This window comes from Ascaphus truei, chromosome 8 (assembly GCF_040206685.1).
Source record: "Ascaphus truei isolate aAscTru1 chromosome 8, aAscTru1.hap1, whole genome shotgun sequence".
Classification (NCBI taxonomy): Eukaryota; Metazoa; Chordata; class Amphibia; order Anura; family Ascaphidae; genus Ascaphus; species Ascaphus truei.
Window position 1 is genome coordinate 15,788,906 of NC_134490.1, and position 15,345 is coordinate 15,804,250.

The 15,345-nt window shown below is 43.4% G+C and overlaps 1 protein-coding gene across 4 annotated transcripts in view; it reads left to right on the forward strand.

Moving 5' to 3' along the window:
* The window catches only part of CDH23 (cadherin related 23), a 653,830-nt gene that overhangs the window by 59,253 nt on the left and 579,232 nt on the right, over positions 1-15,345 (forward strand). For all 4 annotated transcript variants that reach the window (XM_075610599.1, XM_075610600.1, XM_075610601.1 and 1 more), the window contains exon 3: positions 2,920-3,000. In XM_075610599.1, the coding sequence (XP_075466714.1) occupies positions 2,920-3,000 (81 nt within the window). The remainder of the gene's footprint in view (positions 1-2,919; positions 3,001-15,345) is intronic.

Below are 15,345 nucleotides of genomic sequence, written 5' to 3' on the forward strand. Positions count from 1 at the left end.
ATTTACCATACCCTCCAACTGTACCTATGTAGCAGGTTTTTGGTCCTGTAAGACCAGCTGTACTTATTGTACAGAACATTTTTTGCATGTGGTAAGCTGCATAGCTTATGGGACTTCCATAGGGATTGCTTGGACGTAGCTCTGTCTGACACGAGTAGAGGAACCACAGTGATACTTATTGTATACCCACACATGTTGGAGGGTCTGGTTTACATTAATATACACTCGCACATAAGGGGGCAGTTATAGTCCTTGTGCCACAATATTGCACACAGAGAAGTTCCTCCTGGCTGCAGTTAACAGTAATACAGTAGGTCCATTAACTTCAGATACTTTACATGAATGTTTTCTGTTTCAAGACTACATTCTTTGGAGGGTCCTGGAGGTTTTACTTTAGGCAAATGACATTGGACTTACAGTACATATATTTTTCTAGTTCCCCCTCAAATGTTTTTCTATCTCAAGGAATCTGTGGGTGGGGCAAATATGCTTCGGAAAGGAAACTGCCATTGAACCATTCAGAAATAGTGTCCTATGACAGGAAGCTGTTTGGTAGCCATCTTGAAAAAATACAAAAATGCACTTCTGTTTGGGACGGGCCAACAAAGTAGTGTAGATTTCTGCTTTAAACCTGCCGTCATTGTCTAAATATCTGAGATAGCTGAATTTCTATGGGTTAACAATGGGTTACAAGAAGCAAAGACTGACACACTGTGAGTATACATTTGCATGTCATTACCCTGAATCCCTGACTGCATTGGAAGCATTGTACTGTATGCTAAGGGATAATGGGGAAAGGCACATGCGAATATACCCATATGTGACATTTTTGTTTTGGTTTACTGAATATGCACTTCTTTAACCCAGGCTGTGTTGAAAAAGCTGTGTAATACGGCAGGCATAAGATTATAGGGGACCATGTTATATATTGGGGCCGCTTCTCCGCCTTTTGGCTAAGATCAAGTGTAATATCATCTCTGCCTGTGGGAGGGCTAGAATGGGCAGGGAAACACACTTGGTCGCCTGGCCCAGAAGTGAAACTGAAAGCCAGAGATTTATTTATTTCCCCATGCACTGCTGGCTGGTGTACCCGGGGGGGGAGGGGGGGGGTTTGGGGGACTTATTTGGGCGCCAACTGTGGAGAGCTGAACAGGAGGGAAAGAAAGCCCTGGAGCAGTAGCACGACCGGTGCACAGAACAGTTCCCAGCATGGACACATTTTAATGAACCAACTATGATTTTCCGCACTCATCTTCACACCCGGGCCTTCTGGCTAGGGGTGCACGGGAATTTTTTAAACCCACCCAGTCATAATGACTAAGCCATTGATTGAGCAGGGGTGGGCCACTCCAGTCCTCAAGAGCCACCAACAGGTCAGGTGTGCAGGATATCCCTGCTTCAGCACAGGTGGCTCAATCAGTGGCTCAGTTGGAGACTGAGCCACTGATTGAGCCACCTGTGCTGAAGCAGGGATATCCTGAAAACCTTACCTGTTGGTGGCCCTTGAGGACTGGCGTTGGCCACCCCTGGACTAGTGAGAGAAATAATTTCCGCCTGCAGAAGAAAGGATGTGAGTGTATCTGGGTGAAGAGATGGCACACTTATTAGCGATTTCCAGTTCACTGAGTTGCTACCTTGGAAAGGTGGGCATTCAACACTTGCACATGAACGCTAAATAAATATGGCATCACATAAACGAGTCGAGAAAATCAAAGGGAAAAGAGGCAATTACAGGGAGATTTGATCGTGTGAAGGAAACTGTGGCCGCAGCAAGGGCTGAGTAAGCGAAACACACTCGACCATGCAGAAATCGCAAGGTATTAATCATGTGTTAAAATAATAATTGTATTCTCTCGCGGCCGCGCTTCCACCGTGGAGAGCGAAAGTGGTAATAGTTTATGTTTAAGAATGCATGGTCTGTCCTTTCAGTTTCTCCTCTTCGAGACGTGACCGGCTGTAATTCAGCAGTGCGATGGCCAGAACATAAGTGACCATCCTTATCAGATCAATTTTTATTAACCCTGGGAGGGCCTTGCAACACGTTGAAAAAGCAATGGCCGCCCTGGCACTCAAGGGGTTAAACAATTCTAAAAATATATATATATATATTAGCAGGATAGTTATGTTGAGATATCACCCTGGTGTTTGTATTGTGTTTTTATTTACATAGTGTCAGCCACATAACTTTAGAGATTATATACAAGATGTAATACAGGGAATGCAAATACAATTATACTGCAATTGAGAAGGGTGAATAATATGTCAAAGTAAACATTGGGAGAAAGGAGCCCCTAGTCCCAAAAGCTTACAATCTAAAGGGTGACAATAGGAGTAGATGGAAGTGCAGCAGAGAAAACATAGTGAACACCACATACAGTAAGGAAGGAATAAAGAACTGTATGTGCCTGTGAGTGGGTTTGCTGGCTATGCATCTTAACCCTGGCTGTGCTCAAAGCTGTGACCATGCAGCAAGCTTAAGCCAATAGGGAACCATGTTTATGGTTTTGAAGCAAAAGGTGGCACTGTGTACTCATTTACATGTCATTTCCCAGAATCCCTTGCTGCAGTGGAAGCGATGTGTGCTGGGTGATAATGGTGAAAGGCGGGGTTGCAGACCTGTCTAAGACATGCAAATGAGCATACAGTAATATTTCCATTTGCTGTCTGAATTAGGATAGCAATGAGGACTTTCATTTCCTGAGGGTACTGGGAAGTGTTAGGGAACCTGGTAAATACTTTCAGAAATTAGGTAAGAGAATAAAGAGCATCCAGCATCTTTTCTGAGCCTGAGGTTTGTCCTGATAACAGGTCCCCCTTTTCTTGTAAACAAATGGCTGATTCTTCTTTCCTAATGATTACAGTACTGTATATGGATTCCTTGTTTGCGGTTTACACTCATCTGTTTCCTTTATTCTTTAGGTTTGGGCTACAACAGACTGCCATTTTTTTTAAACTACTTCTTTGACACGTACTTGCTGATAAATGAAGATACTCCAGTTGGTAGGTGGACATTTTTTTTTATTAAGTATGTGCAAATTGTCTTATCTGTTTGTAAGATTTGCTGGCCCTGGGGCAGCCCATGGATCCAAAGCAGGGGCGGCCAACTCCAGTCCCCAAGAGTTACCAACAGGTCAGGTTTTCAGGATATCCCTGCTTCAGCACAAGTGGACCAATCACTCAGTCAAAAACTGAGCCACTTGTGCTGAAGCAGGGATATCCTGAAAACATGACCTGTTGGTAACTCTTGGGGACTGGAGTTGGACCCCTGCTACAGAGGCAGGAGCAGAAATGTTGAAAGCTCGGGTCAGTCAGGTTTCCTGTTCTTGTCTGTGGCACTCTGATGTCTGAGTTGAATTAACCCTTTGCTGCAAGGGGTCTCTGCATTATGGCTCTGCTTGGCTGACCCCGCAGACAGTAAGGTAATTACAGTGGTAGGATTCCAAGTTTCTAGCTATAAGAAAACTGAGCAGATGTTAAAGGGCAAACTGCCACAGAGGGTCAAACACAGATTGATTTTTCGATCATTGTATTCTGTATCCTATAACTCTTGGGGACTGGTCTCCGTTTTTTTAAAATAATTATTTTATCCGAACCTTAATTTTGTTTCTCCTCAGAGCTGAGGATCATTGATTCTTATTATCTGTAGTCATGTATTATTTTGAATCATTATTTATATATTTTACTCAAGTCACAAATGTTTGATTTAATTCAGAGACCAAGAAAACACACGCAAACACACAAACACACAAACACCTGCTGGAGCTATGGGAAACAGGTTCTCTGATAACTCATTCTGATAAAATGGGATGATTGCAAACTCCAACAATCTACTTTACCCAACCTGCCCTTCCTACCTGGTAAATTACATTCCAAATTCTAAAATGTGATAAAGGTTTAGAGAAATATATTATGTCTGTGGCTAAATGTGACATGCTCACAATGCACTGTGCAATAATAATTTTAAAAACATAGCGTTCATTTTAATCTTATTGTTATGCTTAACTGATGTTTAGCTACTGCAGCCCCAAGATATCTCTCCAGCAATATGAAATGCAGTAATTTTATTAAGAGATGCTTACTTTTGATTATGCAGCAGGATAGCAGAACACAAATTACGCAGTTCAAAATGGTCTTTGTATTGTTGGTTTATAATTTGGTGCCATGCTTAATCTAAATGAGGGTTTCTTGCTTAATACAGTGTCTACAACATCATTCTGTTAGGTAACGTTGTGTGTAGACAAGGGTCAAACAAGTTCAGCACTTTGTTCTGGAGACTGAAACTGTACAATACAAACTTGTTGCAAGTAGAAAATGCAGAAGCTGCTGTTGGCTGCATCAACTGTACTGTTTTGTCTTTGTAGTGCGGTGATTACCCTGTGGGTGCTATCTAAATACATACTATACTGCAACATTACGCAAATATTACTCAGATACATGAAAAAAACATTTTGTTTTCACAGACATGTTGATAACATGTACATAACAATGTAACAAGGTCTCTGGTCAGAACATGCTTATAAACGAAGGTGAGTGAAAGGAAGAGAAACATAACATAGAGCAGCGGTGCGCAAACTGGAGGGCGCGAGATTAACTGTGGGGCGCGGGGTTTGCAGAGGCGCCGCGCGCTTCCTGAAGGCACTTATATTAAGTGCTGGGGGAAGCAGCGAAGGCCTCTGTAAACCTTACTTACCGTGGTTCAGCCGGCATCTGGAGACGCGCGTCAAATGACACTGCGGGGTCATGTGATGTCGCGTTGCTATGGCAACATGACGTCATGACGCCGGGAACCAAGGTAAGGAGGAGGAAGGGAGGGGGGCGTACGGAGAGGAGGACATCCGGCATGGGGGCGCATGGGTAAAAGATTGTGCTCCTCTCACATACAGTATGCTGCTGGGGAGAGGTTGAGGTTCCATATCTACAGTACTTCCACCATCTTTAAATCAGCAAAACGTGAAATTGTATGGGGTTTTTTTTATTTAAGTAAATCAGTGTTGTAGTATTAGATAATAATAATAGACATTTTTTAAAATGTATTTTTATTCCACTTAATATAATTTTTAATTCGTTTTAAAGCATGCTCTGATTTCTATAGCAGGTTTTACCCACCTCCCAGGTAGTGCAAGAACTTTGCAACACGTTCCTGTTTGGGATCATTTGTTGTCAATGTTCCCAGCAGTTTGAGCTGTAAATTGTAACAATTGATCATGTTACCTTAGTAATATAACGGTACATTGTAGCTGCTGAGTTACACTGAATGAAGGCTTGATTAAAACTGAAAGGCGGCCATTATGTTAGGCACACAATCATGATTTTGATAGATTTATAACGGGAACACCAAACAATTACCAGCTTAGGTAAGAATGTAGAATTGTACATTGTCACATGCTTTACATAAAAGGAAAAAGGGAGAATGTAGTATTATTGCTCTAATAAATGCAAGGGGGGCAATACATTTAAATATGTGAAGGCATCTCATAGAATAGAGGCCTATTCAAGTAGCTTCGATAAGTGACGTAACGCTTGTTAAGTGCGCTTTCCAAATAATTTTGCATGTGTAGCTAATCAGACAGCTTCTAAAACATGTCAAAATCGATTGGAAACGGCTTTTTATGGGGCGTTAGCATTCTTCCTCTGACAAGCCGTGCAGTAGCTCAAAAAATACCGAAACGCACATTTTTTGCCAGTAACTGCAATTCAGGTAGCTCCGACATGCAAATCGAGGGATAAGCACACATTTGTTCTCTTTTCACCTAAAGCGTGGCGAGATCGGATTCGCATCTGACGGAGTATTATTTATATTTGCTGCACAGGATTGAAGCCGAGGGTCTCCGGAGCCGACCCGCATTCATTTTCGCTCCGGAGACCCCTCGCTTCAATCCTTTGTAATGAAACAAAAATAATAGGCGACCTGCATTACCTTAGTGGCTAACCGCTAAGGTAATGAAGGGGTTAAAAAGCAGTACCCGGTTTGTTGGTGGTAGAGGAGGTGGGTGAAGCTTGTAGTTGCCCCAGGGTGGCTGTTTAGGCTTCCTGGGAGGGTTGCGGGAGGAGTTAACCCCTTCATTACCTTAGCGGTTGTAACTGCTAAGGTAAGGGAGGGGTTAACCCCTCCTGGGATACCTAACTATCCACCGTGGGGCAAAGACAAGCTTCACCCATCCCCTCTACCCCCAACAAATCGGATACTGGCAGTTAACCCCTTCATTACCTTAGCGGTTAGCAACTAAATTAATGACGCACTGTTTTTATTTTAATGACATAGTAGTGAAGCAGGGCGTCTCTGGACCTGAACCGGATTAATTTCAGGCCCGGGGACCCCCCTGCTTCCCGAGGTATGTCCTGGTCACGTGGGTCGTGACATGGACAATGTACATTAGCAGGAGAAACGGCACCCCTTGCAGAGGGAGACCTGTATCTTGGGAAGCAGGGCGTCCACGGACCTGAAATTAATCCACTGTGATCGCCTGTAAGAGCTGTGCAGGGAGGTGCAGTTTCTCTCTGTGCAGGGAGATCACCTGTAAGAGCTGTGCAGGGAGATGCAGTTTTTCTCTGTGCAGGGAGATCACCTGTAAGAGCTGTGCAGGGAGATCACCTGTAAGAGCTGTGCAGGGAGATGCAGTTTTTCTCTCTGTGCAGGGAGATTACCTGTAAGAGCTGTGCAGGGAGATGCAGTTTCTCTGTGCAGGGAGATTAACTGTAAGAGCTGTGCAGGGAGGTGCAGTTTCTCTCTGTGCAGGGAGATCACCTGTAAGAGCTGTGCAGGGAGATGCAGTTTTTCTCTGTGCAGGGAGATCACCTATAAGAGCTGTGCAGGGAGATCACCTGTAAGAGCTGTGCAGGGAGATGCAGTTTTTCTCTCTGTGCAGGGAGATTACCTGTAAGAGCTGTGCAGGGAGATGCAGTTTCTCTGTGCAAGGAGATTAACTGTAAGAGCTGTGCAGGGAGATGCAGTTTCTAGGTGCAGGGAGATGCAGTTTTTCTCTCTGTGCAGCTCTTCCAGACTGATGGAGGGAAATTGCACGGGTATATCGCTTGAAAAGCAAATTCTAACTTGTGCGGTATGTCATTTTTGTAATAAACGCTATTTAACAAGTGATATATCTGACATAATATCGTTTTTTTAACAACTTCCATACAGTGATGTAGGAACATGCAAACACGTTCGATGTTGCAGTGATAACATTGAAGCCACCTGAATAGGTCCCATAGAGTGATATTGTACCAAACTCCCTTTTGTATCTAGTTACAAAGAAGCTCTTGCATTGCAAGGCATTAGCTTTTGAAGGAGAATTAGGACAGGCAGGGTCAGCCGCTGTACATTTGAGGTTTTTTTGTGTCTTCCTCCTATAAATAGAAGAAGCAGAAGTCGAGAGTACGGGCTTAGTCTATATTGCTGCATTTTAATGAAGACAAAACACGTAATGCTGTGTTAGCGTGTGGTAGGCGTCTTGTTGTAGGTGCCTCCTGTTGGTTTATGTATGTTGTAGGGCAGCCGCGGCAAACGCCGTTCCTCAAGGGCCACCTGACCTGTTAGTTGTCCCTTGAGGACTGGACTTGGCCACGCCTGTAAGCCATAAATGGCACACAAAATGAGAAGCCTGGAAGGTCCAGCTGCACGTGCAGTTATTTTGAGAAGGACTCTTGTCTGAAATATGCAGCGAAAGGGGATTCTATTAAAGTTACTGCTGCAAGTTGGAAAGGGTCATGACAAGATTTATTTACTTATTTATTACGAGGCAAAGCTGGCGTACAAACATCAATACTTTGAAAGAAAAGTACTTTTGTCTCGCCAGAAAAAAAATGCACTGCCCTGTCAAGCCCCTTAAATGCAGTGACTTGTGCAAGGCACCTGCTGTAAAACTTGCAAATTGATTTTTTTCCCCTTTAGAAGTATGACACATTTACTTCTTGTGATATGAGCCCGCCTCACATCACATTATATAGTTGATTTTATTGGATTTTTTTGTTTGGAGCAGAGTATCAACGATTCCTTTATTTTCAAGCTGCAACATATAGCATTGCAAAAGGATAGGGGAACCGTAATGTACAATGGGCATTGTAACGTACGCCACACCTGTGAGCACGTGACCGGCATACGGGACAAGGGTTAATACACAGCTCTCAAGCTGTCGCTCATTTCACCTACGCAAAGGGTCCCTCAAATTAATAATATCTCCCCTCCGTCCCCATATACCATCTGTCACGAACAGCACACTTGTGAGCGCGCGACTTAGATATGCAACCAGGGTTAATACATACGGCTACTCTAGCCAACTCACCTTTTTCCCCCCCCGCAAGTTAATTTCAATGAGTTACTATTAACGTTTTACTCAACCTTAAAGCCGGGGCATGCTTCCGGATCTGACCTGCCCCTCTACCCCCCACATGCACAGCTGGCAAACACCATTCGTGCATGCACGGCTGGCAAGCCCCAACTGCGCATGTGTAGCGGGCACTGTCCAAAAAAAACGGGACATTTAAGATAAAAGTCGGGACCCAGGACAAAGTGTAAACAAACCGAGAATGTCCCAGCTAAACTGGGACATCTGGTCACCCTACCCATAACCCCTTGTTTTGGTGAGTTGAGTCTGTTTTTGTGTATTGTGTTACTGTTGGCTCCGGCCAAAATAAACCAATAAACCACGTTTATTTACCTCCTTCGTTCTGTCTGGTGCTTCGATCCCGGTGTAATCGTCTGGTCGTGACAAGGGATAAAATCTGAGATATAGGGAGGGCCGGATGAGTGGAAAGATTAATAGACAGCCAACAGAGTGTTTTCAGGAGGAGAGCAGCAGACACTGATCGAGAGGAGAGTGAGGTTATCATCACAGCAGCATTCTAAATAGATTGAAGAGTAGAAAGTTGGAAGGCCAGTAAGGAAAAGATTGCAGTAGTCCAGACAGGAGAGAATAATGGCATGCATTAACATTCTAGTAGTAGAGAAAGAGATAAAAGGCCATATGTAAGTAATTTAACAGAGAAAGTAGCAGAAAGATATAGCAAAATAAATAAGGTAAAGGGCTTTGGGAAATACATAGATTGTAGGTGTGTGCCAAGGCCTTTTGTGGAGTGGGTCGGAGGCGGGGTGGCGGCCGGATCTTTTAAAGTCCTCCATCTGGGCCATTATTGGCCATATAATGCCCTGTTTATTAGGATTAATGTAACATTCTATTACCCATAATATGCTTCTTTTCTAAGTATTGGTCCTTTTCACTTTTCCGCAGCTGTTTGTAATGCATGGCTGGCTAATTCTCTATACATAGATAAGACACTGCATTATAATATACAATTAAAGAGCTTATTACTATTAGGTCTAATTTACTTGTTTAAGTGATTCTGTCAGGAGTTATTCTGACAGAGAGATCAGATTTCATTAGGATGGATTGGGCCACTGAAGGCTGACATTGCCACAAGTCCATCCTGATTAATTTATCCTAAAACACCATTAATGTCCATCTGTTCCATTGGATCCTGGAAGAGAGCTTTTCAAGTGTTTTGACCCCATTGTCAAGTTATTCTTCCCATGAGTAACGGAACATTTAGAAAAATCAAAACATATACTGTGTATATTACAGATTCTCCCAACGTAGGTCTAGATTGTCTATGTTATTAACACAAAAGAACAACTACAACAACTTTGTAAAGATAATGATAGAGATATTGACCTGGATTAAGGTATATATGATGTTTTACAAAAGGCATAGAGGGAGGGGGAAGGGGAAGGGTACAGAAGAAAGAGGAGGGTGGTGGTGTGTGTGTGTGTGTGGGGGGGGGGGATGGTTTCACAACATTTACAAGTGTATGTAATACTGTAGGTAATTTATATTTACAATTACAGTAAGGTACATCTGCATAACAAAGTCCCCCTACTGGGATAGATCCCGATTTTTACTACTAGGTATCCTCAAGAATATGATAGGCCTCGACTTCTCTACGGGGAGGATCAGTGGGAGTACTCCTCCTGGGAGAAGATCAGTGGGAGTACTCCTCCTGGGAGAGGATTAGTGGGAGCACTTCTCCGGGTTTAGCCGCAGAAGGGAGAGGAGAACTAACCAGCTCCCCCAGTGTTATTTAATTTATTATAAATTAGCCATGGTTTCCACACTCTTTGTGTTTTAGCACTGGTGTCCCAGTAAACGCGTCAATTTCTTCATCTGGTAGTAAACGATATTAGTATTTTTGATGGATTCTCCATCTCTGTATGTGGTAATTTCAATAGTATTTTGGGTTTGCAAACTTTTTTGTGTTTATAAAGGATAAAAAAAGTGCGCCATCAAAGCACTTCTATTCAGGAAACCCTCCCCATTAATCTCCCCACTTTATCGCGCATTGGGGTTCCCTGGGGGAGTTGTGGGAGAAGGAGATATGTGCCTGGGGGAGGGGGAGGAGATAAGGGTCAGGGGGAAGGAGTAATTATGGACAGGGGGGTATTATGGACCTGGAGAGGTAGTTATGAACTTGGGGGAGAGGTAGTCATGGACCCAGGGGGGAGTAGTTATGGACCTGGGGAGGGGTAGTTATGGAGTTTTGGGGGGGATCCTCACACATGATCAGGAACCCACTATACTGCCTGGCATCCACCATTACATATTTATTTTGGTGAACCCCTTGGAGATCCCTTGTGAACCACTAAGGGTTCCTGAACCCCCTGTAGGGAATCCATGCTATAGACATGTACTGTAACATTTATGCTGAAAGTGCATGGGGAGAGAGTTTCTACAATAAATACCCTTTTCTTTAAAAGAACTAGTGGAGAACATTAATACATAGGAGACAGCTGTCATTTTCATACTCCTCTCACATTCTCTCTTTACCCCTGCCTTCTCTCTCCTCACCCTCCTCTCTTCCTCCCTCCTTCTCTCTCCCCTTCTCTCACACCCTCTTTCTCTCTCTAACCCCCTTCTCTAGGAAGCCCAGCTACCTACCCCTCCCCCCCCCTCACCCAGACAGTGTGTTTTACTGCGGCAGCAGTTTCATCATCCAAGCTTTAGCTATGTAGCCAGGTGACATCACAGTGGGAATGGAGAGGAACCCAGCTACCGAGCCCCCTACCCCCAGCCCAGCTACCCTTCTAGCTACCCAGCTCCCTATCCCTAGCCCATACCGCTTGCTTCCCTAATCCACTCTATTTTGTCTACAGGCCATATCTAAAAGACCAATCTTCAAAAGTGGAGACAAAACACTGTCTCAAACTACAGGCCAGTCTCTCTTCTCCCAATACTGTCCAAAGTCATGGAAAAATGTGTCCACTCCCAATTAAGCGATTACTATACCAAGATTTCCTTAGACATCTCCAATCTGGTTTTAGCCCCAAACACTCCACAGTAGCTACCCTCCTAAAAGTTTGCAATGAAGGCTCAGTTCTGGGGCCCCTACTCTTTTCAGTCTTTATTAATAATCTACCTACAGCTTGTAAGGGAGCTTCAATGCACAATATGACACAATCTTACATGCACACAGCGCTAGCGCCTCTCACCTTCGACACATACTTCAATCTGATTTTTCGTGACTTGAAAACTGGATTTCGTAAAACAAACTGAAAAAAATCTACCTGAGACTCTTAAAAGCCGCCACTGGTCTAAATTCTTTCAAAACTAAAGCTGTCTCCCATTTTAATCTGGTCTGTAACTGTTACATGTGCCTATAACATGTATTATCTTTAGCTGTTTATGCAATGCCTTTAAATATAATGTATAACCCTGTTCATTTAATGTAACCATTTAGTGTCATTATAACTCTGTGCCCAGGACATACTTGAAAACGAGAGGTAACTCAATGTATTACTTCCTGGGAAAACATTTTGATAAAGAAATAATGACGACACTATACACTGACACAGAGTATATATCCAGATGCACTAAGGCTGTCTCCCATTTTAATCTGGTCTGTAACTGTTACATGTGCCTATAACATGTATTATCTTTAGCTGTTTATGCAATGCCTTTAAATATAATGTATAACCCTGTTCATTTAATGTAACCATTTAGTGTCATTATAACTCTGTGCCCAGGACATACTTGAAAACGAGAGGTAACTCAATGTATTACTTCCTGGGAAACCATTTTGATAAAGAAATAATGACGACACTATACACTGACACAGAGTATATATCCAGATGCACTATAGACCAACACCAAGTATGTAGCCAGACAGCACTATGCACTGACCCAGAGTATATAACCAGATGGCACTATACACCGACCCAGAATATGTAACCAGACTGCACTGTACAGCGACCCAGAATATGTAACCAGACTGCACTATACATTGACCTAGAGCAGGGGTGCACAAACTGGGGGGCATAGAATTTTCTTTGGGGCGCGCGGCGGTTACAGAAGCTCTGCGCTCTTCCTGAAGGCATTTAAATGAAATGCCGGGGGATTGCGTGAGGCCTCTGCAACTAAGCTAACCGAGTTTCAGTCGGCTTTAGATGACGTCATGTTCCTCTCCATGACGTAAATACAGAGAATAGCCTTGCACACCTTAAAATACTAATATAAGCAGTATACTTGCTATTAGTGTACCGATGCTCCGTGGTTCAGGGAAACAACCTGTCTGTTGTAGTTCCAGAGTATATGAAAGAAATAGGAAGATCCAGGGCACTTCGGATTTGCAGAGAAGAATTTATTCTTTTAGTGGCACACACAAAGTTTCGGACTCATGACCAGTCACTTGATAAAGAACTTAGCATGAGTTCGAAACATTGTGTGTGCCACTAAAAGAATACATTTCTCCTCTCCATGATGTAACATGACCCCGCAGCTTCATTCAATGCCATGGCAACAAGTCACGTTGCGTCACGTCACATGACCCCACTGACGCCGACAAGAAGTTAAGGGGTCGCGAGCACCGGTGGAATGGATGCATGGGGGTGCAGCAACAGTCATAGATTGTAAGCTCATCTGGGCCGGGACTGTGTCTGTAACAATTCCTACGTGCTGCGTACGGCGTTCTGTACGTAATTGTGAAGGGCTTTGAGCCCTATTGGGAGAAAAGCGCTCTTGTATATGAAATAAAGTTATTATTATATAACCAGATGCACTATACACTGACACTGGGTATAACCTGACCACACTATACACCAAACCAGAGTACATAACCTGACACAGTACAAGTGGAAGGGATGGTGGACAGGGAGGTAATGGGAACAACGAGGGGCAGTGTGGGAGAAGGGAGGGGATCAGCAGCTTCATTGCTTTTCTCCTATGCTTCTGTTCCACCGTGCGGGGCCCCCAGGGTTCCCGGGCCCAGGACACCAGTTCCGGTTCTCCCCCACTGTCGGCGGCCCTGCTTCTATCTTGTTGCCAGTCGGATAGTTTCAAAATCTAAAGCTCCCACCAGTAATATTAACGGAAGCATTGTTACTTTTGTGCATAGTATATTAGATTTACTGCCTCTTTTGCCTTTACATAATGGTAGACAAAGACACAGTAAAAGAAGGACTGCCTTGTCTACAATCTTATGGCTCAGCTATCCAAAGCATGGGTGCTCAACACCAGTCCTCAAGCTCCACCCCCTCCCCCACCCCCAACAGGTCAGGTTTTCAGGATATCCCAGCTTCAGCAAAGGTGGCTTAATCAGTCCCTCTCCAGCATAGGTGGCTCAATCAATCTCTGCTTCAGCACAGGTGGCTCAATCAGAGATCGAGTCTGTGACTGAGCCTCTGATTGAGCCACCTGTGCTGAAGCTGGGATATCCTGAAATCTGACCTATTGGGGGGTCTTGAGGACTGGAGTTGAGCACCCTTCATCTAAAGTAAACTACTGCATACAGAATGTAACCTAAAATACAGTTGTTAAAATGCTGGCAATGTACGCTTAATCTTCCTTCCCGATCCAAGATTATTAAAGCCTTTGCACTCTTCAGAAACACGGTAGTGGAAATGAGATTTCCTTTTGTATTTGGGCATAAAGTAAAAGGCAGAGCCGGCAGCTCTGTGTAATAAAATCCGTCTCATTTCCATCCTTCCCGACGAGGCTCTTGGAAGTGCAAATAAGACAGCGGAATCACACACAGTTTGCATATATGAGGAACAGAGTGAAAGTGTCATTTCACCAGTCACAAATGCTAAACTCCACATAGTCTGAAAGGGCTTAATTAGGTAATTTGCATCCTATTGCCCATTTTGCTTTTTCACATCTGTGTCTATTGAACGCTTGACTTGAGGCATCATTGACAACAAAACTAGAGCACCCCTCACGTGGTCAGTTTCTTTTAAGGGCATTTACATAACAGCGGGAAAAGGCACATACCTAGTGATCTATGCTGCCCATTAGGCCAGGTCCCCGCTGGCTACTGCAGCACCCTCTGTGGCGGTGAGTTTTTCCAGCCTGCAAGAAAATTGTGAGGGAAACTAGCGATGGAGCGCTAGGCCACGCCCCCGGCTGTTCAGCCAATGAGGGCGAACCTGCCGGGTGACGTAAACTTTCTCCATTATTGTTTTTTTCCTTCTGAACTTTTGATTGCTTATTTTAGCTTTGGAAAGCCAAGTGCCTGCCAAATGTCAGAAAAAGTATCGATTTCAAATAATGTCAACTACACCAGAATACTTAATGACTGTTAATATTATAATTCTGCATCATTTGAATCATACGCGTTGTATAGCATTACCGTTCAACTCCAAATAACACGTTATTGTACCACCATTTGTAAGTTTGGGACAGAGCTTGGTTCCAGGCAAACAGAGCATTATAGTGGAGGCTGTAGACCTGACGGCTGCTGGCCAACTAATGCTTGTCCAGATTAGCAATAGATTACTTCTCTTAGGCCCTCTCATTGGTACTTAAGTGAGTTAAGGTGGTGTAAGAGACGTGTGCAGAGGTACGCAATGGAGACCGTTTAAAGTGAAACTAAAATTAGGCTCTATTGCGCCTGTTCCTTTAACACAGCAAAAACATTCAAAATAAACAAAAGAAAGGCCTACTCCACTTTGGAGAATATCTAAACATGTAGTCCAGCCTTCTCTAACTGGGTGACTAATAGGTAAGCTAATTACCAGCCCTAAACATGTATCTATACAGATATACAACAGGTTTACCAACTAGAGATTGAAAAATAGTCACTAAAAACCAAATCATCAAATATATCGCCTCCGCTCTAACAATGATGAACATTAAAATGAAGTTGAATAGCTTTGCATTCATTTCTAGAGTCAGTGTAGGTTCTAATACCATCTAATAGTCCATCAAGAAAGTTCTCCATAGACGTAATGGTGTGTGCAGAGCTGTCGCAGTATAAAACATTATGGTATCTAAAGTACATTTGAATAAGAGACCATTAAGAGCAAAAAGGTTGCATTACAGTTACTTAAACAGAGTTGTATGCAACATGCAATGTCCCAATAAA